Genomic DNA, 26,658 nt, shown 5'->3' with positions numbered 1-26,658 from the left:
TTTAGAATAATTTCCCGAAAACAGATAGCTCAATGAAGAGGATGGAGCGGAGAGTCCAATCAAATAAATGCAGCGGCAATGAAAAAGGAACAAAAAGGAAATTTAAGGTAACATGATATTTTAGAAGATAGTGAAAGGGTAATTTTGATCTATCCATTACACATTAAGTTTGTATGATATTTCAAAATAATCCATTGGAAATAGTATGTTATGAATGATATGAGATGGACATGGAGTAAATACGGTTCATATGAATAAAATTTGGGATGTAAATTCAATGAGGAAATTAACAGTTGAAAAAAATCAAATAGGTTAAAGTATGAAATAAAACAAGTACAGTTAGGCTAAAATATATGAATGAGTATCTATGTATTTCAAGTGGGACCAGTTAAGTGTAAACCACTTTGATAAAATGAATAACAAGGAAGCTTGGTATACATTCAATGTATATACATGTAACATGTATAAATGAAAAAAAAACTAGATACGCATTTACTAATTTTTGTCCGATGTTGTTTTGCTTCTGCTTTGAATGTGTTGTTGTGTTGCTTTGCGATTAGACTATTTGAAAGTGTATTCCAATCTATAACAACATACTAAGTAAGGATGTTCAGTCAGTTCCTTTACCTTGTTGGTACAGACAAAATAAATTGGTTTGATCTATCTTTTAAATATGAGTGACTAATCCTATTATGTTATAATGTGAGTGTTCTAATCATGATTGCTTGACTTTATTTTCGATGTTTAGAAAGCTAACAAACAATAGCTCTGACTACTTTATTCATTTAGAAGACACAAAACAGTTTTTTTATTTTCTGTCTATTGCAGCATGGTGAAAAATCTTTCGCGCTCCCAATCATCTGTCAATACAACCGTAGAAGATCAAATTTAATGATATTTCCCAAATTTCTTGCAGTCTTTTATAATATATATACCTTAATACAGAAACATTCTTTTTTAATAATTTTAAGGATTTTTCAGTATAATGACATTTCAAGATTTGTATACCAGTTCCGTGTTGTCACCAGTCAAAACAACTACAATTAGAATATTCTGGTAAAATTTAAATACAAATGTGTCCATAGTACACGGATGCCCCATCCGCACTATACTTTTCTATGTTCAGTGGACCATGCAAACGGGGTAAAATCATATCATAGGGAACATGTGTACCAAGTTTCAAGTTGATTGGAGTTTACTTCATCAAAAACTACCTCGACCAAAAATTAAACATGAAGCGAAACAGACGGACGAACGGACGAACGGATGCATAAACCAGAAAGCATAATGACGATAAATGGTGCATAAAAACAGTTTCCACATTAGGAAATATACCATATTTTTGATTTAGCGAACAAACTAGGAAGATAATTAGTACATCAAATTATCGAATGATTAAGTATAATGTGTTCTAGTCATTTTCGTGATCTACTGTTAGTGTCTACCGTTTATGGAGAGGGGGTATTTGGATTCATTTTGTTTCGTAAATTTAGGCGACAGCAGCTGACTTTGTATAAGTTAGTAAGAGGAAAGTAATAATCAAACCCAATCAAGCAAACAAAAACTAAAGAAAACAAAAAATCTAAATATTAAATTATTATATAAAAAATCTAACTGCAAAAAGTATGATAAGTGCATCATAATATTTCTGCAATAACATAATTCACAGGTGTTCCAGATTCTCAAAGCTTCTGGTATTACAACAACAATGAAATATTTATAAATGCTATGGTAGAAAGTAAACCTTTTACTTTGATGACACCCATATATTTATAAAAGTCTTTTACAGGGAGAAGGAGAGCAATTTCCACCTGTTAAAGTATCTAAAATGGACGGGAAAAGAGTTGGTACTGAAATTGCAAAATCAAGTGCAACAAGAGGTGCGTATCTACACCTTTTTACAAGGTTATTCTGTTCTAAAATTTGTGGTGAATAATTATCCTCACTTCAATTGTATGCACATGTAGCGTTAGCTATACACAGGAAGAGACATAGATAAGAAACTTTAGTAGTTTTTCAATGTTTTAGGAATCTACAAAGAATAAGTTATAAAGCAGGAACCGGTTATTGCCGTTTATTGTTGGACCTAATAAATTTGAAAGCCAATGATGAATAAAGAAAATTAACAAAAATACAGAACTTTAAGGAATCTTAAAATACCAAAGTTTTTTTTATAAGCTTGAAAAGATCAAACGAATGGAACACAACAGTCATTTTTCTGACTTGGTAAATTCATTTCCTATGCAGACAATGGTTCATAAAAACAGTGTATAGCTACAAAAATGTAGTTAAACCATCATTTGGATGTCAGTTGTATGAAATTTAATTATTTGGCCAACAATGTATAAGCTAAACAAACAGACATAATACTTTTAAAAGAATGGGGCACAACAGTCAACATTGTATCATAATCCTAATCATTACACCAACAAATGACAATTTCAACAAAGAAAAAAAAAAGAAGAGCTTTATGACCATGACAAAAAACGTTGAATCTGATTCTATTAATGAAACGTGGTCGGCAGTATTTCTATTTAAGAAATAATTCCTCCATGTCATGCTCTATGCTCATTTAAACATGGGTAGGCATTATATTTGTCGATATTTTACACTGAGCGTTAGCGAGGTGTAAAATGTGGTCAAATATAATGCCTACACATGTTAAAATGAGCATAGAGCATGACATGAAGGAATTATTTCGATTCTAATAGGACAAATATAGTATTTTTATAAGTCGAAGCGTACGAAATTACCGTACAAATGTTTGGCTGTTCCCGTTTCCTTCTCGAGGAATCTGTGCATTGCATTTCATATTTGATAAGTTTAAAAACTAATAGCAGGATAAATATATGTTGTTTCATAAAAATATATAATAAAGGTTTATGTTAGCTGCCTAAATATATATATTTTTTTAAAGGATAACGATAGAAATAACGTTAATATAAGCAGTAAGTCCTTGTGCATGTGTCAAGCATATTTTTTGTGCTCATTAGAACACGGCTTTGTTAACAAAGCGCAATAAGGACGTCATATTAGAATAGGGACCACCAAATACCTGTAAAATGAATTTCTTTCCCCCATGGAACAAATCAACGCCGACTTATGCCGAATGCATTTAACAGATCTGACAATGAGAATGAAGTCCTCAGACACAAAACAACGCACATTGGAAACTTTATATAGAACATCAATTAATCAGTTTAGCTTAAAGGAAGATACTCACACATACTCTGAAAAACTGTGAGGATAATCTACAGTATCTTAAAATCAACTAACTGTTCATTATTTGACTGAATGATGAGGACAAAATTTATTTTTTCAGACACAGTTTTCGATTACATAAGCCTGTTTTTTTTATTTTTCTAGTTACCCAACCAAAATATGAAATATCAAGAGAATCAATTGAAGAATGCCTAGAAGAGTATCCTGTTTTTAAGAAATGGGTTGAAGAAAACCTTCCATCTCATCATAGAAAGTAAGCAGTATTATGTTTCCTTCTATTTGACGATATACAGAATACTAAATGATAAAACTTAACATCTAACGAATGTTTGAAAATTTCGGACATAACGCGTTTGTTGATATTGTGTGTTCAACTTAACACATTTGCTTGTTAATTATCACATTTTACGAAAACAATTTTCACCCACCAAAACTCGCGCAATACAATATTCCTCCAATCTCGACAGTTCTATATCATTTTTTTTTAAACATTCGGAAATTCTCTCGTTTTAAATTTTAAGATACACTGGTTCGAGTGAATACATATTGTATCACACTCAATTCAGTTTTAGAATTCATTTTAATCTCATTTTAATGAACTTCCTTTGTTAGCATGTGAACTTCTCAAATGCGTACATTGTTTGCCTGCAACGTTCAGTTAAAAATCTATTTGGTATTTTGAATAAGGCACGAACTTTACAAAATGAAATTAAAAGTGACTAATTCATGCCTACACACATACGTAAAGTAAACAATTCTTAATAAGTCTTTCAAGAATATAAATAGCCTGATTGTATACGTGGGTAACACACTATTCTCAATTATAATTTCGGTGTAAATTAGACTCCAAAGGTTTCTTATTTAATTGCAGACAATTTTCAAAAACAGGAATAATGTAGACACAAAACTGCATATTCATGAATTAATGCTGCATGACATATATTTCTTAACAGATCCTACGGGGTAAATTGGATATCCATCTTTCGGGGAAAGGATAACTATTCAAATGAAACTAAAAGAATCAATTCAGTGCAGTCTGCTTTCAAAGGTACCAATATAGTAACGACTAAAACCTTGAAAACGCTTGCTGAAAAGTATTCTTTGACCAAAGGGAAATGGATGTTCTTCAAAGAAACAGGAAACAACATTGATCGACTCTGGAGAACCATAGCAGATGGTGTAATTAAAGGAACAATTCCTGCTGTTTCTGCTATAGTTAGCGCTACAGATGACGATCATGTTATTTGTATTCAGAATAACAACTTCCTAAATAAAGCAGATGTTTTTGCTATTAGAGATGGCATCCGTAATTCTGGCATTCAAAATTCATTGAAGTACAAGCCAAATATATATAAGCATTTGGGAATAGATGACCAAAACAAATGGGGAATAGATCCAATCTTGTATCGAGGTAGGCTCCATAATTTAAAATCAGTCATTCAGTATGTACAATCTGCTTTTTTCGGTAGCAAAAATTAAAAAAACACAATATTGCTTAGTAAAAGATAAAATATTGTCAATGTAAAAGTAAGTGTTGTTTTTAAATTTATTAATGACCTGAGGTTGACGATGAACTGTTATCCATTATGATACATGAAATACCAATGACAATTCGAAAGTACATATCACGTGACATCAGGCGCGTAGCTACGTTTACGTCAAAACGCCCGGGCGTACACTTGAATTTTGGTTAAAAAAAAGTAATCTCAATAAATCAAAAAGATCTGGTTTAAAAGCTTGTAAATCTTTTTTTCAATAGCTTGTAATTGCGAATAAAAGTGATGAAATTGACATTCGATCAAGGAATACCGTATTATATATTTGTTAATTTTCTGTCAGTCAAAGTCTGAATCTATTAGGAATTCTTCTTACTTTCCTTTTGTTTAAATCAATTCATAATCAGCTGAGATTCGATATGTGCTTTGAATTTTAGCCTAGCCTGCGACATTTATGTCTCGGAAGCAAGAAATAGCGATCCTAGATTTCGTCGAAGCTGTCAACATTTAGTTGTGACCTACCGAATTAGACTATTTACCGGATTTGTAATCACATAAGCAACACGACGGGTGCCACATGTGGAGCAGGATCTGCTTACCTTTCCGGAGCACCTGAGATCACCCCTAGTTTTTGGTGGGGTTCGTGTTGTTTATTCTTTAGTTTTCTATGTTGTGGCATGTGTACTATTGTTTGTCTGTTTGTCTTTTTCATTTTTAGCCATGGCGTTGTCAGTTTATTTTAGATTTATGAGTTTGACTGTCCCTTTGGTATCTTTCGTCCCTCTTTTAGGTTCAGTATGGTAATTTTTTTTTATTATGTCAAACCTTCATGAAATTTTACGGAAGTTGGACAGAAGCTTTTTATTCTCAAAAGAGTATCCAGAACATAATGATGAATTTATATATTTAAAGTCATAAGAAACCTCAAATTAAAAAAAAATATGCATATGTTTTTTATAACTAAATGGATAGTTTTCATTATACAACTTATGTACATATACTTTTTTCTGAGGAAAATTCTTTAATTTGTCCACATTTAGAAGAAGTTTACATATTTTTAATTGCTTGCTTCCAGGAAGCAATTCGCCGACATATTTTCCGTATGCATAGTGACCCGAGCATAACCCTCCTCGTAAAAATCCGGTGACCGCAATACGCATGGATCTGTCATTGAAATAAACAAATATCTGATTTTATCGCTTTTTTGTGCATTTTTCCTTTGATCTTTTTTTGTGATAATTTTCATATCATGCTTCTCGCTTGAGATGGAAAAATTATTGCTAGAAACTTAGGAGACCACGTGGCGTTGCTAACGAAATTGACATTGAAATTGACAACGTCGTCATAGGTAAAATAGCGATAAACAGATTATCATTGGTCATCTCAACTCGATTGCTTTTCTCACTTTCGCTGTTCCAGCTCAAGCGAGAAAATCAATCTCGTTGAGATGATCAACGATAATCTATAAATACATGTTAAACACGTGCTCAATACCCATGCTTTTTGTGATTTGTTTACTGTATGTTGACAATCGGTAAAACTAGGCTTCAAAACACGGCATTTAATAACCAGCCATATTTGTTAAATCATAACAAACATAGAGAAAAAAATTGACGATTATATGATATATTTGCGAAAATAATGATAAAATCGTGCACAGAGGACTAAGTTTATGATATATACATGCATTGGTTCAAAAATTGGATAAACATTATTTTTCACCACTTACTCGTTTCATATGACTTTAATTAATTTCCCGTATTTTTTAATTATATAAAATATGACCTCGGGGGCATTATTTACTATTTCTATTTACTTGTTTCTGATATGTATATATTTTTTTACTATCAATGTGCCACCCGAAAAAAAAAAAAAAAGAAAAGATCAGTATAAAAACGTTAAAAATTTAATAAGAATGCTAAGTCATATGTTATAGGATTACCGTGCTTTACTGATATAAGAAATTTCAAGATACAGTCTGTAGTTAAAGTTTGTTACACTCAATTACTTTGTCAAACCTTTATCGAATTTTATGAAACTTTGGCAGAAGCTTTTTTGTGATAAATGTATGAAGCAAATTTTTAAAAGTATACTTTTTTTTCAATTGACATACAGACTTATCTTTTAGCAATTAACAGACAGACGGTCTGTGATTATAATTTTTTTAAACATGACAAATTTTTCAGATATTGTCATATTCCATCTCAAGAAAAAAAAAAATCTTCAGAAAATGTTTGATTATTCAAACTTCTGTAATGGACTGATGAATGATATCAATTTTCGCGGGAAGGGGTAATCCCAGGCTAGAACCACGGTTCCACGGAACCCTTTACGAATTTTCATAATGCACCTAAACATCTATGCAAATTAATCAATTCATATCCATTAACGACATTTGCACAAAAATGGGTTTTGTTCGAGTTACTTCTTTGACCCACGGTTCCTTTTAAATATTTTTAAGTAACTGGTTTGGATATTTTCTCTAACACAAATTACCATTAGATTCCAAATCAAAACAACGTATATGTCGTGTACATGTTATTATTTTGTACAGGTTATTACTTGTACAAAATTTTCATACAAGTAATTACTTGTATGATGCCATCATACAGGTTATTACTTGTATAAATATAATTGTACAAGTAATAACCTGTACAAATTTTGTGGTGAAAAAGATAATAACTTGTACAAATCATTATTTTACATTGGCCTATTTGAAGTTCACAACAAATTGTTTCCCTTTTAACATATAATTCATTACTTTGCCTAAAGGTATAAACTCTCAATATGTGAGTACATTTAATATACATATATATCAAGTATATGAGCAAAACTGTTCATTTAAGTAGTCAAAACTAAAGTGCAGAGATGGAAAACAGTATAGAAAAGAAATTTAATGATGAAATAATTAAATTGTGTGATGACAATAATAAATCTTCTAATAATTCATTATTTACACGTGAAAGATACAGACAGACTATTGAGAATGTAAAGAAAGTAAAATTAAGTTCCAAAAAGACTGCTCTTCAAAGATATTTCTTAAGGCAATATGATATTTTGAGTGTAGCAGGCATTGAAAAACTCATTCGCAAAGGCATCATTTTTTTTTTACTATTGTACAGTAGATGAACTTTATCCATTAATTAGAACTGCACATTCTGGAATTGGCCATGGAGGCATCCACAAGACATACAAGGAGTTAATAAAACAATTTGCCAATATCAGCAGAGAAATTATCAAAATTTTCATTCAGATGTGTGAACAGTGTATTTTGAGGAAAAGTCGTACTGCAACCACAAAATTAGTTTTTCGTCTTATCACTTCTACAGACTTTAATTCCCGTTGTCAAGTAGACCTTGTTGACTATCAGTCATTTCAAGATGGAGAATACAAGTGGATCATGCACTACCAGGACCACTTTTTTTCTACTTATGGGATCTCCACATATACTGCAAAGTGATAATGGAAGGGAATTTACGGCTAATGTAATTACAGAACTTAAACATGTTAAACTCATTTGGCCAGAGCTGAAATAAATGAATGAAGTGTACCAATTTATTTTTGCTTTTAACGACCATGTCACTTTGCACCAGAAGTCCGTAGTTACGTGGAATCTAGCTGTTTAGCTAAATTTGCATAAGATGTCACATGAGCTTATGTCATTACTTTGCGTCCTTCGTTCATCTGTAAACTTCTAACATTTCAAAATAATACTGATAAACACTTGAAAATAAGAACAGAAAAACAAACACAATATAAATTTCAAAAAAAACGAAAGATAATGAGTTGTACAAGTTATTATCTTTTTCTCCACAGAAGTTGTACAGGTTATTACTTGTACAATTATATGTATACAAGTAATAACCTGTATGATGGCATCATACAAGTAATTACTTGTATGAAAATTTTGTACAAATAATAACCTGTACAAAATAATAAAATTTACACGACATATAAATTAAACATAAAAGATTAAAAAAGATGGTCTCTAAAGTATGTTCAACTTGCTATTGATTAGTTTTTATTGTCAGAAATGGGCCTTCCCCTCGAACACACTACTAGTAATTGTTATAACCTGGATTCGATTGGGCCCTCAAACCCCTCGCCGAGGTTAGGGCGTACACTTAAAAATAGCCTAGCTACGCCACTGGACATTATAGTCTCAACTAATATTGTAATATATATTCAATATATAGGCGCGAGCGGTTCACGATATATAAGAAACACATATACTTCATAGGTAACTAACAAAAATTATCAATTGATCATTTGAAATGACATTCAAACTATATTCCTTAAATTGTTGTTTGTTTCTTTCAATGAACAAGACATTTTAGATATGTTAGATTCTCGTCGATCGTTTAAGTTTTGTACTGTTGGCATGATTATAACATTTGTGAAACACATTATTATTTTAATCTAATATTTTATCGGACCACAGATGAATTATCATGTTGTGATTGGTTAAAAGCCGTCACGTGGTGACCCCTATTAGACCATATGGGGTTAGTAAGTTTCATATGGGGTTCATGACGCGTTATTGGCGACGCCATCTATTAATGTTGTTGTGTTTCATTGTTTATTTTTCAACAAAACGCCGCAGAAAAAGTTCAGCGTCCGATAAATTCGTTATACGGTTAACTACTGACCCCTTACGGATCCATAAAGATTGAATACAATTCATAGGGGATTCGGCCTCCGGCCTCACCCCCTATGGATTTTACTAACCCTCTATGGATCCGTAGGGGGTCAGTAGCGAACCATATAACTTATAGTATCATTTAAAAAGATTTATCAAAAGCCCTTCATTGATTTTCATAACATTGTTATAACTAAATGCTGATTGAACTGAAAGAAATTGAAGGGTTAATGGCTTCGTTAATAAGGGCTAAAATAAATATTTTTTTTCAGATGAATCATTATTTGACTTATCATACGATGAAGAAGCTAGCAGATCAGCTGTAAGTACAAATACAGTTAAATTTATTCTATAAATCAAACAATCAAATTTACATATGATATCGGATATGTTCAGTAGGTCTTAATTACAAATCCGTTCCCTTTTCACGAATTAGACAGGATATGGTCCTTATTTCGTAACTACAATCCCGTTCCCTTTTTACGAATGAGACCTACTGAATAAGATGTTTTACCTGGTTGGTGATTATATGAGCTACACGACACATGTAAAATTTCTCTGTTTGTCCCTTTCTTTTGTGGCCATGGCGTTGTTAGTTTGTTCTTTTTTCGATGTTTTATTTTTAATGTTCCCCTGATACGTTAGGCTCTTTCGTATATCAAATAATAAAGATCATATCAAACCTATTTATTATAATAGTATTTTGAACGGAAATTGAAGTAAGTTTGAATATATTCACATGCATTTAATTGTATTTATGTTTTTTAATTATATTTCGATATGAAAAAGAAATGGTACCAATGGCTTCCATATGCATTTTAACATCACGAATTCAAAACATGATTCAGAATAAAATATATAATCTTTTAAATGATTATGTACTGTGGATTCATTATTATTCGTGGGATACCAATTTTCGTGGCTTTCGTGGGTACTGGCGAACCACGAAATTAAATGTTTAACGAATAACACATTTTATATAGGCTTGAATGTAAACATCGGCAAAACCACGAAATTAAATATCCACGAACTTGCAAGTTGTCCATAATCCACGAAAATTAGTACCCACGAAAATAAATGAATCCACAGTACTTCAAATGTCACGATCTAGTATATACTATACATGCTCTATTGACATTGTAAACATGGTAAACATGTATGTAACATTTAGATAAAAGTAAATCCAATTAGCCCAAATAACTAAACAATGTTTCATGGAATAATAATAACCGCACCAGTATTCCATTAGTTGCTTTTAAACAATATACTTTTATTCATATTACCGACTTTTGACTTCGATTATAGTTTTGTTCGACAGGTTACCAAATTTGTGGTGAGACGTCATGGAACTCAGTCAAGTAACAACAACCAAAAGAAATGAAATCAAACATAAAATGTTGAACACTATGGGGTGAAAATTTACTTTTTTCCTACTACTAAGTATTTAGTCGTAAAATGAAAACAGTTTGTGTCCTAAAAGAGTGTTGTCTGCTGAATGTATAGTGTCAGATGCATGTGTTATCAAGACAAAACGTGTATATTTATTCCTACAACGACATTGAACGAAATAGATAAAATATTATAGTTTCTTCAATATGTGTGTGCAGCATGGCTAGTTAAGTATGACATTAAGCTTTATCTGTATGTGGTCTGTTCTATGCGCTTTTATGGAAATAGGGTTATCAAGAACGCTAAAACCGTTTGATTGGTTGTATATGTTTGTGTGTATGTATATGACCATTAGGGGTAATTTTTACCTACATCAATTGATTGACAATTGAAAAAAACCCATAAAACATAAAGCTATTATAGTTACATGACTTAACAAATTATTTTTTTTGTAAATTTACAGGTAGCTGGTATCACACTCACAAGAAAGTATTCTCCTATACTCTCTTTATCTGAGCCAAGCGAGAAGAGTCACTATCCTATAATGCTCGGGATCAAAGCGATTTCAGCTGTAATAAGATACGGGAACGACCATGACGAAATAAAAATATCCATTGTATTTCACGATGGAAACACTATTATGAGAGGGGTTGCTTTTGGAGATGCGGCCCGAAAATTTAAAAATAGATTAAAAGTAGGTCACACATACACATTTCGGAATCACAAAATTGAAGAAAGCGATAAATATCATGATAACACAAAGTATACAATACAGCTTCGAGAAAATACCACCATCAAGAGAATACAACCAGGATATGCTGAGGTACCCAAAGTGAAGGGAATGAAAATATTAGAAATAAACCAAAGTTATAAGAACTTGTTGGTTTCAACATTAAAAGTGAGAATAGATAAAATTGGAGAGTTGTCAAAACCAGCAAAATATTTTCTGCGAAAAGTATTCATTAGTGATGAAACAGGCAAAATCAGGGTTTCAATGTGGTCATATAAGAAAGTTGAATTTCCTCACGGTGTTGGAGATCATATTATACTGAGATACATGACTGTTAAGCTCGAAAACCAACATTGTTTCCTACACAAATCTGATAACTCGAGAATTGTAAGATGTCAGGAGCAGTAAACTGAATTATGCTTAGAATAATAAGAACACATGCGCTCATACATAGCAAGAACATAACTGTTAGTAATTTTAGGATATAACTTTTTAAGTGCATATTTGGATGGCTAACGTTGACTTTTGTACTAAATATCTTCTTAAACATATACTATGAAAGGAGCATTTGTATTAAATGTGAATTTTCTTTATGCAAATTAAAAGTTCCTGTTTTTATGCTTTAAATTTGAATGGTATTCTTTTTATTTAAATATCAGCAATGAGGGATACCATTACATATTGTGGTTAGTTCAAATCTCAGGTTTTAGTAAATTATACTGACTGATTTCAAGATAGCAGGTAGTATTATCAACATATGGCTGACATCAGTAATTGTAAATTATAGGACGTACTTTTTTTGTCAGTTTCGACGTTACCTTTCTACTATTATTACGACAGTTTGAATAGGAGAACTTTAGTGTTTGCACATTTAAACAGATATGTTTATAAATCGAACACATCAACTACCAAAAGAAAATTGAAGTGTTTGAAAAATAAAGCACAAGCTTAATAGGGTCACCTGTTAAAACATCGGGTGCCGCATAGCCTACTAAAAGTTGACCTTTGTATTGTTTGAGTTGTCTGAACAAAAATCTCTATATCATTTTAAACTATAGAAATTATTCGATTCAACAATTTTGTAACACTTTTTATAGGTCTGAACATTTTTGCATGTCAACGTAGCTACATGTAAACATTGAATTATCAAAAACTAATCAAATGAATAAAAAAACTTTCATATTCAAGATTTGGTACAGACATTGCCTTATGTAGACAATGGTGGACTAAGAATACTATCTTGCTTAGTAGTGAAAATCTCTTCAGTTTAATATATTAACGCTTTTAATGGGAGTTTATGGATAGGAATCATTTAACATGTAACTTTTCTCTATATCAGCATGATCTAGTTGAATATGTTTCGTCTTTTTCATAACTTTAATTGTACATTTCTCGAACACGGTTCAGACTCACATTTCTACGTATTCATTGTCTTATTTGTGATGTCTGAAGACTGTAGAGAGTACCAACGGAGTTTTTCAGTTGTAGTGTCCCACTGGTATAGATGTTTTCCTGTTTGAAAGCTACAACTGCGAGGAAAATAACGGAACAGGTTCCCCTAGATCTAAAGCTATACTAACTACAAAGGTCTGATCAAGGCAAACAAGAAAAACTATGATGCAAATAGAAATCTAAACAATTTCAATGGGATTTTCAAATAATGTTATAACATGGGTGGTACATTAACACTGCATGGGCCAGTTCTCAGATATTCAGAAAAGCTCACAACATAAAAAATTTGAAAATACATATCGTAAGGTTCTTTAAATCATATAAACAATTTTGTAACTTGTGATGGTCAGACATTTTTTTAGAATAATGTCATAATAGGAGGCTTACCTATACCAATTATCATATTCTTATGTAAATAATAAAAAGGATGTTTTCCGGGCAAACAATGTCATAAATATCATCTTCATTACCTGAGTTCAAAGGGCAAAGACACAATGAAATCACATTGCACCACATCGCCAATAGTAACACTTATATTTCAAATAACTTGTTTGGCATTGAAATGATAGGAACGGAATTTTCCTATTGGACAAAGAAGAACGCTGAAAAAGTTATAACAGTTCACAAGGGACAAACTGATTTTTGATGTTTGGTAAGCAAGCACTCTAAAATGTTAATAGATATACCATAACTGTACGAGGCTAGGAAACGTGTGCAAATCAAGCTTCTGTGAGCTATTGGTCTTATTTCGAGCCGATTACTAACACAGCTAATATTGAAATTGCTCTAATTTTCCTGCTATTTTCATATTTCCTGACTGGTGTGAGAAAAATATTTCTAATCTCTAGTGAAAAATTTGTTCTCAGCAAAGGATTGGTGGAAATTTTATTGTGACGTTCAATTTTCTTTGTTTCCTCTGACTTTTCCTATTGTGACGTCGTGATAAAAGGCGACCATACCTGATGACGTCACATAAAAAGTACACAACTTTCTTCAAATCTTTGAAAAAGAAGGATACAAATCATAAGAGAAACAGATTCCACCCCTATAAATCGTGTATTATGACATTTCTCCACTCTCAACATTTAAATTTTAACTATTTAGCCTCGCGTTTTAAACATTGTTAAATATTAAAATTTAACTGTCTCGAGTGGAGACTTGTTGCTGTTGTGGAATCTATATATAACTTTATCAAAATCAAATAATCAACTGCTGACCGGCTTGCATTGTCAAAAATAGATCATCGCTCACAGTTGATTTTTTGGTGTTCTAATATGACGTTGTTTCTTTTGCTTTGTAAACCACACGGTGACATAAAGGAGTAGGTCTGGTAAGGACCGATTTTGGCCTCAAATTTCAGGTTTCTGATGAAAGATTTTGACCACTTTTTAAACACTTAAGTGTCTACTTCATTTGATTCAATTATTCTATGTGAAAGATTTTAAGAAATTTAGTCCTTAAAACGATCCGATTCAAACTTAAATATGAAAAATCTACCAAATATGCCGGAAAATGTCACTTTTCAGACAGTTTTCATCAAAAATGAAAGTGGCCGCATCCGTGTTCATCCTCAACAATTATATATGTTATGTATTATCATCAAATACAACCTACATTTCAATATTAAGGATGTACACGAATGCGGCCACTTTCGTTTTACACGGAAACCGTCTAAAATTTAACTAAAATGCTAGAATTGAGAAGATTTCAGTAATTTAGCATGACTAAATGGTGATAGTTCCCCATATGTGCATTGTATTGTAAAAAAAACAGCCCATATTTATGTAGAAGAAGCATTCTACTGTCCAATAAATAACTAACAGTTTACATTCAAACAATTTTGTAAAACTGCTATATTTTGGGGCCAAAAAGGCGTCTTACTGGACATATTCCTTAGCACAGAATAATACGAATAAAAACACGAAAGCTGATGGGTTTTCTGTTGCGTTTCTTCATAATAATCTGATAATGCTGCATTGAAAAGCAGTTTTGATGTAGGAGTTACTTTATTTCTATTATATTGCATTATTCGCACATTTTACTGATTTCAGCAAGTCAACATAGTTGCTCCTTAGTTACGATATGACGACTGTAGATTTATGGGAGCTTACGAGAAAAATAAATAAATGAAAAATGACAAATGCTAGGGTTGAGAATAAAAAGACCAAGACACCTTTTTAAGGGCTTATTTGAAATAAAAAAAACAAACATGCAACCTATGAATTTATTAGAATTTAAAAAGAAATAACAAAACATTGTCGGATTTAAGACACAAGTGTTTGATTGTCCTACGATTCACAATTTCGAACTGTCATTTAATGAGTGTTAACATTGTTGCATGGTGGATTATTTATTTGTGTTACAGATTTACACATTCAAATTATAAACTTGAAGATTGGTGCCGTAAACAAAATGGAATTCAAAATTCGATGAACAGAAAATCGGTCGCTAATCGAAGACTGGGACATTCACACACGAAGCAATTCGTCATTTGAATGCGATTGCTATACCAAATCTGAGGTCACTCGTCAACAAAAATACACAATGATAGTCCGTCAGTAGGGACAGCTTTAAAGCAATATCGGTATGGTATACAAATACAGACTAGAGATATACATGTAAGTTGGGATGTTTATGTATGTATGATACAATACCAAATTGCAGCATAAAACGAGGTACTCTTTTAAACTGTATATTTTCTGTAGTGATCAACATGAGAGTCGTTCAATTATTTGTGTCGTTATGTTGCTGTTTCTTGCATGTATATTTTATTATCATAAACTCATGGACTACGCAAACGAAGCATTCGTCCATACACTCACAAGTCATAAATTATCTGAATCAGCTAATTCACATGGTAGTTTGGTGGTTTTTAGTCGTCATTGTATCATACGTTCAGCAGTCAATTGTGTATGAATGGTTTAAGCTATATTTTATTTACACGAGTCACGCATTTAGAAATTATTACGAAACTTTAAGCTGTAACTGCCATTAGCTATGTTAGTTATCTTTGATTGGCACTTTTTTATCTTAGCATTTATGTGGAAATATTCGAAATGTATACATGAGGTTAAGAACAGTAAGTATCCATTACACTTCCGAACATGAGAGTGATACCATTTTGTATCAAAAAGATTTCACAACATATGAATAGACAATGGTTGTCGTTTGTTGATGTGTTTCATATTTGTTCTTTTTTTTCACATTTTTAGTTGTTAATTTATGAGACATTTGGTCTCTTGTCGAGAGTTGTCTGAGTGCAAATCATACAACATCTTCTTTTTTTTTTTTTAAATATGTGTACAGTTAACGTCAAAATTCACATCAGAATATGGAAACTGATAAAATAGGAATCCTATAATTTTTAGAACACATGTGTGAGAACAAAAACCATTATGCAAACTTCAAAACATTGAAATGTTTGAAATTAGTATCCTACTTACGTCAGTACACATAGAGGGCGAATTGCAGGATATGGATGAAAACAAACAATTAGTTTCCTTTAAACGTCTACATTATAAAACTGAAGTGTAAACAATCATTGATCCATGCAAATGAGAATAATCAAGTAAAAACAATATGTATAACATCAACATCTTGTGAGAACAGCTGTGAGAACACTCAGGATTCCATGAAGTTTGGAAAACAGGATTAAGGAGTGTTAACGACATTGTTAATGACAACAATCGGTGTTATCTTTCTTATGTGTAGAAATGTTGATATTGATTTACGATGTTTTGACATTGTATACGTCTAGAAATTGAAAGCTAAACAAACTATTTCAACTCCCTGAGAATGATCAGAACAAACTTGAATTCGAAGGATTTGTCAAATTTTCAAGTCATTCCTTGTCAAGTAGCTAGTCAACTTATTCGGATCTAAGTCATCCTTTGAGATTTTCATATTTTATAGATTTTTGTATGAAAAACATCGGGTCAACTACGATTAAATTACATACGTAAACTCCATCCCCAAACAGCAAATAATGATATACATGTATATAACAAGTATTATATAATAAGGCGGTTTTTTTTTTAAATTTCAAGTCACACAATTGCCCAATTTGCTTCATAAATGTTGATGCATACTTTGCTGCTAAATTGTATTGTAACTGTTACAAAAATTTACTTCTACTAGTAGTACGGAGCCCTGGATATTTTAAATTTTACATTGTCAAACATAATATATGGCTGTGTTATATATCTTTGGATTTGTCTTGAAAAAAGTACTTTTAAAATATCAATGAAGAAAAGTGGTGACAGTTTTGCATAAAACAAGACCCAAGATCAAGTACACTATTTTTACTTTTTTTTCTATTTTTTTTTAAATGTGATGATATATATAGCAATTAATGTTAAATTTAAGTTAAACACATCTTTAACATCCAATTAACGAACAATTAACAGGAAAACAGAAAGAAGAACTTTCTACACGTCGATTTTTATAAGTATTGACGTTTGTATGCTCAATTCTAGGGCATTATATTTTCTAGTCTGTGCGGATGTTTTTGATGAAGTTGCATTCCAATCAACTTGAAACTTAGTTCACATGTTCCCGATTAAATTATTTTTCTATTATCCAAGATCAACACACACGTATCCATGGTATTGAGTTTACATTTCCCTTGCCTGATATAAATGAAAAGAGTCCACAACATTGAACGCGTATTTGACAAAATATCATGTTTTATAGCTTATAGCTGGTATGGGTTTTGAACTTGTTGAAAGTAATGGGTATCCCATATCTGAAACAAATCCTTATACTTTTGTCTTTGGTGGATAATAAGAAGCTACCTCATAAGCAATCATACCACATCATCTTATTTATCTTTTTAATTAGTGAGAAAATGATGGGTATTTTTCTAACTGAAAAACAATTGAAACAGTAATTCAAAGTGAAATTTATAGTTGACAGAGTGAATGTGTAATTCTACTCTTACTAACAATTCTATATTTCAGCACGTATTAACTTTAATTTTGTATTCCTAATATTAAACTGGCACTTATAAGTAACGGAAAACATAGAAACCAATATGGAATAAGAACTTCAGTGATTTTTAATGCAAAGTTAGTTAAATTCTTCTTAAATAAAATTGAGAAAGGAAATGGTGAATATGTCAAAGCGACAACCACCCGACCATAGAGCAAACAACAGCAGAAGGCAACCAATGGGTCTTCAATGTAGAGAGAATTCCCGCACCCGTAGGTGTCCTTCAGCTGGCCCCTAAAATATGCATAATAGTACAGTGATAATGGACGTCATACTAAACTCCGAATTATACACAAGAAACTAAAATTTAAATTTAGTTAAATTCTTCTTAAAGTCAACTTATGCAAAGAATCATAAAAACTTACATTTCCCTTAGTTCTGACTTTCTGTTGACTCAGATGGTCATTCCTGGTAATTCTACAGTATTGTTCTTTAACAATATAACTTTCTGCAGTAGAAGTATTTCTTAAAATTAAACAGTGGGTGTTGAATCATAATTGAAAAAAAAACATATTAAATTTCCACCGTGCAAATTAGAAATAAATGACAAAAGCAATTATAACAAGATGAAAATAATTCCCCTGGTTAATTTTAAGGCAAACAGGAAGTTTTGACATAAAAAAGTTGTCACATGGGACACAAGATGAAACTAATCACAAAATTAAAGTTGTTAACAAACAGAACGAAGAATATCAATGCATAAGAAGATATGTACAAGCTTCGGATGCGGGAATTTCAAGCTACATTGAAGACCTGTTGGTGACCTTCTACTGTTGATTTTTTCTATGGTCGGGTTGTTGTCTCTTTGACAGATTTCCCATTTCCATACTCAATTTAATAGTATATTGCGATAGGTATTTGACATAAAAAATATCAGACATGATTTGAATCAAATGGTTTACAATGGCACTAAAATTGATGATGTTCGCATCCTGCCATTTCTGTTGGTCTCTTTTTTTCATGTCATTTTTGCACTATTTTCAGAAGTACAAGCTCTCAGCATATCACCAGTGAGGAATGCTAGGACATGTAAATCTAGCTATTGCAGAATTTTATTTTGATGTTTTTAATACCTATGCCATCTGATCTCTTTGAACTGGGAATAATGTTCTTTTCTGTTGCAATGTCGGTCCACATAGCGTTAAAATATCACTGAGTCTGTATTAAAATCGCTACCTGTTACTGCAGATCGAATCTTCTCTAGATATTTGAAGCATATCTAATATTCAAACTGACATTTGCCTGAATAAATTGGTACGTTTGGTTAAAAAAATAATGCAATATTTTAGATTACGATCTAAAATGAAGTTACCCCCTCGTTCTGCCCTAACATTTGACAGCAAAAGATCAGTTTTAGAATGTACGTTATACAACAAATCCCATTGCATGTATATGTACGTATATATATATATGTAACACTTCGAAACATGTCCTTCCCCCAAACGTGTCTTTTCTCCCTAAAAGTGTCCGAAATGTACAATATTCCCCAAACGTGTCCGATAATTTTTATTCTGCAAAACGTTTCCAATATTTAACGACAAAACGTCACACGCCTTTTAACGCTAATACTGTACATGTATCTCCTAAATAAAATCGATTATAACGTTTACGGTAATTCTATGATGGGAGACACAGATGATGAAGTTGTCATTTATCAGATTTAGTTAGTACAATGTAGGTTTTTAATGATTATAATAATTGCAAAATTAATCTGTTATCAATAAATAACTTTTACTGAAATTGCTTATTGTCCAGTTGCAAGTATTTCATATTCATTTGGAGGGACCATGCACATAATTCTGGAGTTGAATTAATCGTTAACTTTGTCAATTATTTGTACATATAAACTCCAATGAAGCCTTTTAGATTTATCCGAATATTGCAAGGCGGGCTTTTAACAGCATTTTCCCCCCACTTAGGTCAATAGTTTGTGTATATTTCAAAAGCTCATCCAAACATAAACTGGTTATGCGAATTTTTTAATAAATTTAAAGTTTCCAGCGTCACTCAGACACAATATAAAGATACATAACGTTGATCAGTGTCAAATATGTCATGCATAGGTTTTATATATTTTTTTTTATCAATATGATTGTTATGTGATCAACGCCTGTTTTAATTGCAAATTAATTTTGTAGTGTAAAAATAAAGACTGTTGATTACGTATTGTTTTAACAGTTTCACTGTACAAATTAACTTTAAACTGATGATCGCGTATTGTCCAGTTGCAAGTATTTCATGCATATTTAGAGAGAACATACAAGTTTTAATGTTTTTGCAGTTCTATTTAAAGATAACATAGGCTACCTGTTTTTATTTTTTTTACATTTAAGGTAGTTCAGGGGTATAGAAAAAAAAATGACAGAATTTTCTTATACTTTGTGAAATTCAACTTTGAAGTATTATAAATGAAAAAATGCAAAAAAAATTGGGGGTCACCGGCCATCTAGGAGATATTTTGACCTCTGAAAATGAGTGCAAATAGGTTATAGGAAATTATAGGGAAAATGGACACAAATACACTTTGATTGAAATTTCAGAGCAAAATAAATGACAGAAGTGACTAATTGTTTCATACTGTATAGCTTGATGTCTCTATTTTATAAAATTGAAATAAAATTTGGGGGTCACAGGCCATCCAAGAGAGTGTTTGACCTCTGAAAATGAGTGCAAATAGGCTAAATATAGGAAAAACAGACATAAAATCTCTTTGATTGAATTTTCAGATCAAAATAAATGACAGAAGTGGCTCATTTTTTTATACTGTATAGCTTGATGTCTCTATTTTATGAAATTGAAATAATATTTGCGGGTCATCGGCCATCCGAGATTTTTTTTTGCAAAGAATACCAGATGCTCCGCAGGGCGCAGCTTTATACGACCGCAGAGGTTGAACCCTGAATGGTTGGGGCTAGTATGGACACAACATTCAAGCTGAATCCAGCTCTAAATTTGGATTGTGATTAAATAGTTGACACAGCATAGGTTTCTGACACAGAATGAATGTGTTCTAATGAACTTAAAATTTTTATTTTCTCTTAGAGCAAATCACTATGATGTTGAATATTAATCCTCTCAAAAAAATGTTTGAAGAAATTTTCATTTTATTTATGAAATTTTAAATGAGAAAAATTGAATCCAAATTTTTTTTTCACATCCCCCTTTCCCTTATTCCAAAACTAACCTTAATTAAAATTTCTAATGGAGTTTGCAAGAATAACTACTCATTTAAATACATCATAAAATATTAAGATGTAAAAAAACTGCTTGTTATCACTTGTTTTAATTTGTCAGTTGGTAGTTAAAATAAAATTAACGGTACCAATTTTCTGGCACCAGATGCGCATTTCGACAAAACATGTCTCTACAGTGATGCTCGTGACCAACATATTTGAAATTCAAAGCTTATATAAAAGATGAAGAGCTATAATCCAAAAGGTCCAAAAGGTCCAAAAAGTATAGCCAAATTCGTGAAAGGAATCAAAGCTTTGCATGAGGGAGATACATTCCTTGATTTATAAAAGTGAATATACATTGATTCTGGAAAAAGAAAGATAACTCCAATTAAAAAATTTCTTGCTATTGCACAATATTGTGCAATTAGATATTTCTTGCTTTACTATTCTGGACAAAGAAAGATAACTCTAATTTAAATTTTTTTTGCTATTTCACAATATTGTGCAATTAGATATTTCTTGCTATTGCACAATACTGTGCAATTGAAAAGACTTACTATTGCACAATACTGTGCAATTGAAAAGACTTGCTATTGCACAATACAGTGCAATTGAAGATTTCTTGCTATTACGCAACACTGTGCAATGGAAAATTTCTTGCTATTGCACAATATAATAATTTTAGATCCTGATTTGGACCAACTTGAAAACTGGGCCCATAATCAAAAATCTAAGTACATGTTTGGATTCGGCATATCAAAGAACCCCAAGAATTCAATTTTTGTCAAAATCAAACTAAGTTTAATTTTGGACCCTTTGGACTTTAATGTAGACCAATTTAAAAACAGGACCAAAAATCAAGAATCTACATACACAGTTAGATTTGGCATATCAAAGAACCCCAAGGATTCAATTTTTGATGAAATCAAACAAAGTTCAATTTTGGACCCTTTGGACTTTAATGTAGACCAATTTGAAAACGGGACCAAAAATCAAGAATCTACATACACAGTTAGATTCGTCATATCAAAGAACCCCAATTATCAAATTTTTGATGAAATCAAACAAAGTTGAATTTTGGGACCCTTTGGGCCCCTTATCCCTAAACTGTTATGACCAAAACTATCAAAATCAATACCAACCTTCCTTTTATGATCGTAAACCTTATGTTTGAATTTCATAGATTTCTATTCACTCATACAAAAGTTATGGTGCGAAAACCAAGAAAAATGCTTATTTGGACCCCTTTTTGGCCCCTTATTCCTAAACTGTTAGAACCAAAACTCCCAAAATCAATCCCAACCTTCCTTTTGTGGTCATAAACCTTGTGTTAAAATTTCATAGATTTCTATTTACTTATACTTAAGTTAATGTGCGAAAAACAAGAAAATGCTTATTTGGGCCCTTTTTGGCCCCTAATTCTTAAAATGTTAGGATCAAAACTCCCAAAATCAATCCCAACCTTTCTTTTGTGGTCATAAACCTTGTGTAAAAATTTCATAGATTTCTATTCACTTTTACTTAAGTTACAGTGCGAAAACTAAAAGTATTCAGACGACGCCAACGTGATAGCAAAAAAACGACGATTTTTTTTCAAATTTTGCGGTAGTATAATGACAGAAGTTGTTCATTGTTCAAAGATGGGTTGACCTCTGCGGTTGTATAAAGCTGTGTCCTGCGGAGCATCTGGTCATTATTGTGCTTAAACCATATTTGTGACAACATATGAAAACTGTGAGCTGACAGTCTGCTTTGTTTTTATCCATAAGTCTCATTTTGACTTTCTATATAAAAGGTTTTTATGTGTCAATATTTGTGTTTCAATACAAAAGGAAGATGTGGTATGATAATTGATTGTTAATGAGGCAACTCTCTACAATAGACAAAATGACACAGAAGTTAACAGCTACAGGTCAAAAGCTGTTATCGCATAGTGAGATGTAAAATTAAGGCCCTTCAATGCCTAATGAAGAACAATTCAAATGAGAAAACTGAAGGCATATAAATGTACAAAATGATGAACTAAAAAAAATATGTGACACAACAAAAGACAACCACTGCCTGAATTACAGGTTCATGACTTGGGACAGGCACATACATAATGTTGTGAGGTTAATGTTTGAAGGTGACAACCCTTCCCCTTAACCTGGGACAGTGGTGTAATTTGGTACAACATAGGGGTTTTATCAATTTGTATTATTCATTTTTGAATTCTAAATCTAGCGAAAAGTAGATTATCACAGATAAATTTGCAGAATGAGTTGTATGAATAGTCCGGACCCTAGTTTTACAAACTTTATGGAGCAAAAAAATGTGATGAGTTTTGTATGTACATAAGGTCTGTCATAAATTAAAGGTTTCAGTATATTCACATTTTACAATATTTTTTGTAACTGCTGTATTTCACATGTTATTTTTCTTTTCTACTGTAGGATAGTGAGTGGTTCAAATATACATGTATGCCTCTTGAGACTTAAATTACATGCAATAGAAATCACCCCCCTCCCCCCTGAAAAAGCTAATTTTAATAACTTCAGCTGTAATATGCATTTTTTTAAATGTAATGTATGTGCTGGGGGCCTAAATTGACCCTGAATTATTTCAAGTGTTTTGGACTAAGACTTTAATACTTAAAGTACTGTTAAATTATTACATGTATATTGTAATATACTATGCAATTGGTAATTTCCTTTTTATTTAAAGTACATTTTAAACATATGGGAGGATTCAGAGGCAGCCCTGGGAAACATTTGGTTAATTATATAGGGAATCACTGGAGCATGACCTGAGCGGGTCCCCTTTTGGGCAGTCAGTGAGCCCCCTCTTATGAAAAATTCTGGATCCGCCACTGGGATTTTTTATACAACAAAAACATTCATGAGGTTTTAAATTGCAGGAAAATATCACCTCTTCATACAAGCCCCCCCCCCTCTTTTTTCATTCAAAAACCTATTAAACATGCTAAAAGGCACATACATTTGTACTTATACATTTGTATAATTTTTACTTTTGAATAATTATTAAACATTCTACATATATCAGATACATGTACATCAATTTAGTCTGTAAAAACATTTTGTCTATAATATATATCTTATAATTGCCATGAAACTTGGTCCGTAGGCTTTTAATTTAGTAATCTCTGGTCATACAAAGTTGGTTAAGATCAGTTAGTTCCTACTATCCTATTACACTTTAGAAACATCCTTTGATTTTATCTTTATTTACAAAATAAAGAATCTTGTGTGGACATTACCATGCGTTCCACATGAAAATCAATTATATAATCATTTTCGTAAATTTGATTACATATCTTGAAATATTTTTTTCATACACCTTTAATAAATATGCCTTAAAGAGGAAGTATTTTTAAAAGAGTTGAAATTATACTGTAACTTTTGGTCATGAATGTACCACCTAAAAAACCTTAAAAAATGTCTGAAGCCATCATTGAAAAGAAAATGACACCCATTTAGTGCAGGTGTAATTTTTTAAAGTTTGCATTTAATGTCTTTAACATATTAAAGAAATGCACTTCGAAATAACTGTGTAGACCCCTAACAAGCTTTTAAATTTAGAAAAATATCACTTTATGACAAGACCACTTTTCCTGTTTAGGTAGTAAAAGTTTTGTTTTTCTCTCGTGAAGATTCTGTGGGATCAAATACAGGGTTTAAGCTAGGATTTTGATGGCTTTAGTCACTTTTGCGCGCCATGGAAATCAAACTTTTTTTTTGTGTATAAACAGCAAGGGACCAAGAATGTATATTACTAGCTTCATCTTTGACTTTGTCAGATTTTAAAGGACTTGTAGGCATATGACTGGCAGTCAGTATTGTATGATTTGACTGTATTGCCCTTATTATGAAAGATTCTGACATGGATGTGGAAACTTAGTTCACAATATTCTCTTCAGTTTGTTCCAGAGGACATTCCTGAACAACACAAGTTGGATTCGTTTTTTTTAAACAAGGAATCACAGTAGAAATTAACTTGCAATGATTTTATCACTGCATAATCATTATCCTTATAAATCGTCTAAATCGAAATCTGGAGATCATTTCTATTAAGTTGGATGTATAAAATCCTTTTTGGAACTAGTATAACGACTGAAAGGAGGTTGTAAACAAATCAAGAATAGATAACGTTTTCTACTTTCGGGTTTAAAATGAAACGAAAACGGGAAGTGACACGTGAATAGTAAATTCAAAACGAGTCCGGATTCATCAGGAAATTATCATTTTTCTGTTTTAATTCCTTTAGTAAGAGATATATATTTGTCTCTCTCGTTTAATTGCTTCTAAATGATATCGCATTTTACGTTTTTTTATCAGGGTCTATAAATAGTTAAAGGATTACTTTCACGCATGCGTAGCACAAAGTACAGGAAGCACCTGTTTATCTCGTGAAGACAATTTGAACGTTTTGAATAAAGTTCTATATAATATTTTTTAAATGGAAATTGTCGAAAGTTTTAGATGGCAATTTATATCAATTGTGACGAAAATGCGTTCAAATGACGAATCTACGACAAACGAACTTTAAATTGTGATCGTTTGAGAAATAATGAACTTCAAATGCGCACTGTCCGGGGGTAACAAATTATTTCGATCAAATGACGAAACTATACTCCTGGTTGTTGAAATGCCAACTGACTGATGTTCCTCGGGAAAAAATTATAGTGGTCAATTATGAGATTTATTAATAATTAACGGATTAGTGACCCATCGGATGGCGAAAAGCAGATTAGTTGTAATCACAACTTGTAACACCTGTTGAAAATTACCTGGGGGTCATAAACTTGTCAAAAACATAAAGACAGGTAGATTTATAGTATTTTAATGAGAAAATATTTTTACACTTTCTAAATTTAAGTGACGAAATTGATTTGAAAAACTTTCGTCAATGCGAAAACCCTTTCGTAAATTATAGGGGGGTAAGGAAAAGTTTTAAAGAATAGAGAATAATGCATGTAATGTTCACAATCAGGGTTTCCCCTGGGTAAATTATTTTTTTCGCCACCTCTTTCGCCAAAACAATATACTTTTCGCCACTTTATGAGTCACAATACATTTGTAGATAAAAGAAAATAGACATACATGTAACAATGAAGAAAAACTGGGTTGTTAAATTATAAGAAGTACAGAAAAATGGGAAAAAATAAATAGAGATAAATGGTATAAAGAATTAGTTATGAATGAAATGAAGGACCCTCAATCCAGACGATTGGTAAGAAATGCAGTTTTGTGAAATGATTAATTTTAAAAAATAATTTATACGGTATAGATCCTGCTAACTTGTTTAAACTCGCCACACTATTCATGTATGTGTCTGTCCCAAGTCAGGAGCCTGTAATTCAGTGGTTGTCATTTGTTTATGTGTTACATATTTGTTTTTCATTCATTTTTTTATATACAAATAAGGCCGTTGTTTTCTTGTTTGAATTGTTGTACATGTACATCATGTACAATGTACATTGTCAAATCTGGGCCTTTCATTGCTGACTAGTATATATACATGTATGTGGTATGGGCTTTGCTTATTGTTGAAGGCCGTACGGTGACC

At 31.8% G+C, this 26,658-nt stretch overlaps 1 protein-coding gene across 1 annotated transcript in view; it reads left to right on the top strand.

The window, feature by feature from the left end:
* Positions 1-12,109, top strand: part of LOC143076889 (uncharacterized) — a 36,928-nt gene extending 24,819 nt beyond the window's left edge. The window contains exons 2-7 of the mRNA XM_076252775.1: positions 6-107; positions 1,790-1,880; positions 3,367-3,475; positions 4,176-4,633; positions 9,630-9,679; positions 11,210-12,109. Coding sequence (XP_076108890.1) covers positions 33-107; positions 1,790-1,880; positions 3,367-3,475; positions 4,176-4,633; positions 9,630-9,679; positions 11,210-11,884 — 1,458 coding nt within the window. The 5' untranslated portion in view covers positions 6-32 and the 3' untranslated portion in view covers positions 11,885-12,109. The remainder of the gene's footprint in view (positions 1-5; positions 108-1,789; positions 1,881-3,366; positions 3,476-4,175; positions 4,634-9,629; positions 9,680-11,209) is intronic.
* The last annotated feature ends 14,549 nt before the right edge of the window (positions 12,110-26,658 follow it).

Source organism: Mytilus galloprovincialis, chromosome 5 (assembly GCF_965363235.1).
Source record: "Mytilus galloprovincialis chromosome 5, xbMytGall1.hap1.1, whole genome shotgun sequence".
Lineage (NCBI taxonomy): Eukaryota > Metazoa > Mollusca > Bivalvia > Mytilida > Mytilidae > Mytilus > Mytilus galloprovincialis.
The sequence above is the reverse complement of the archived record's forward strand: the minus strand, read 5'-3'. Positions and strand labels throughout refer to the sequence as shown.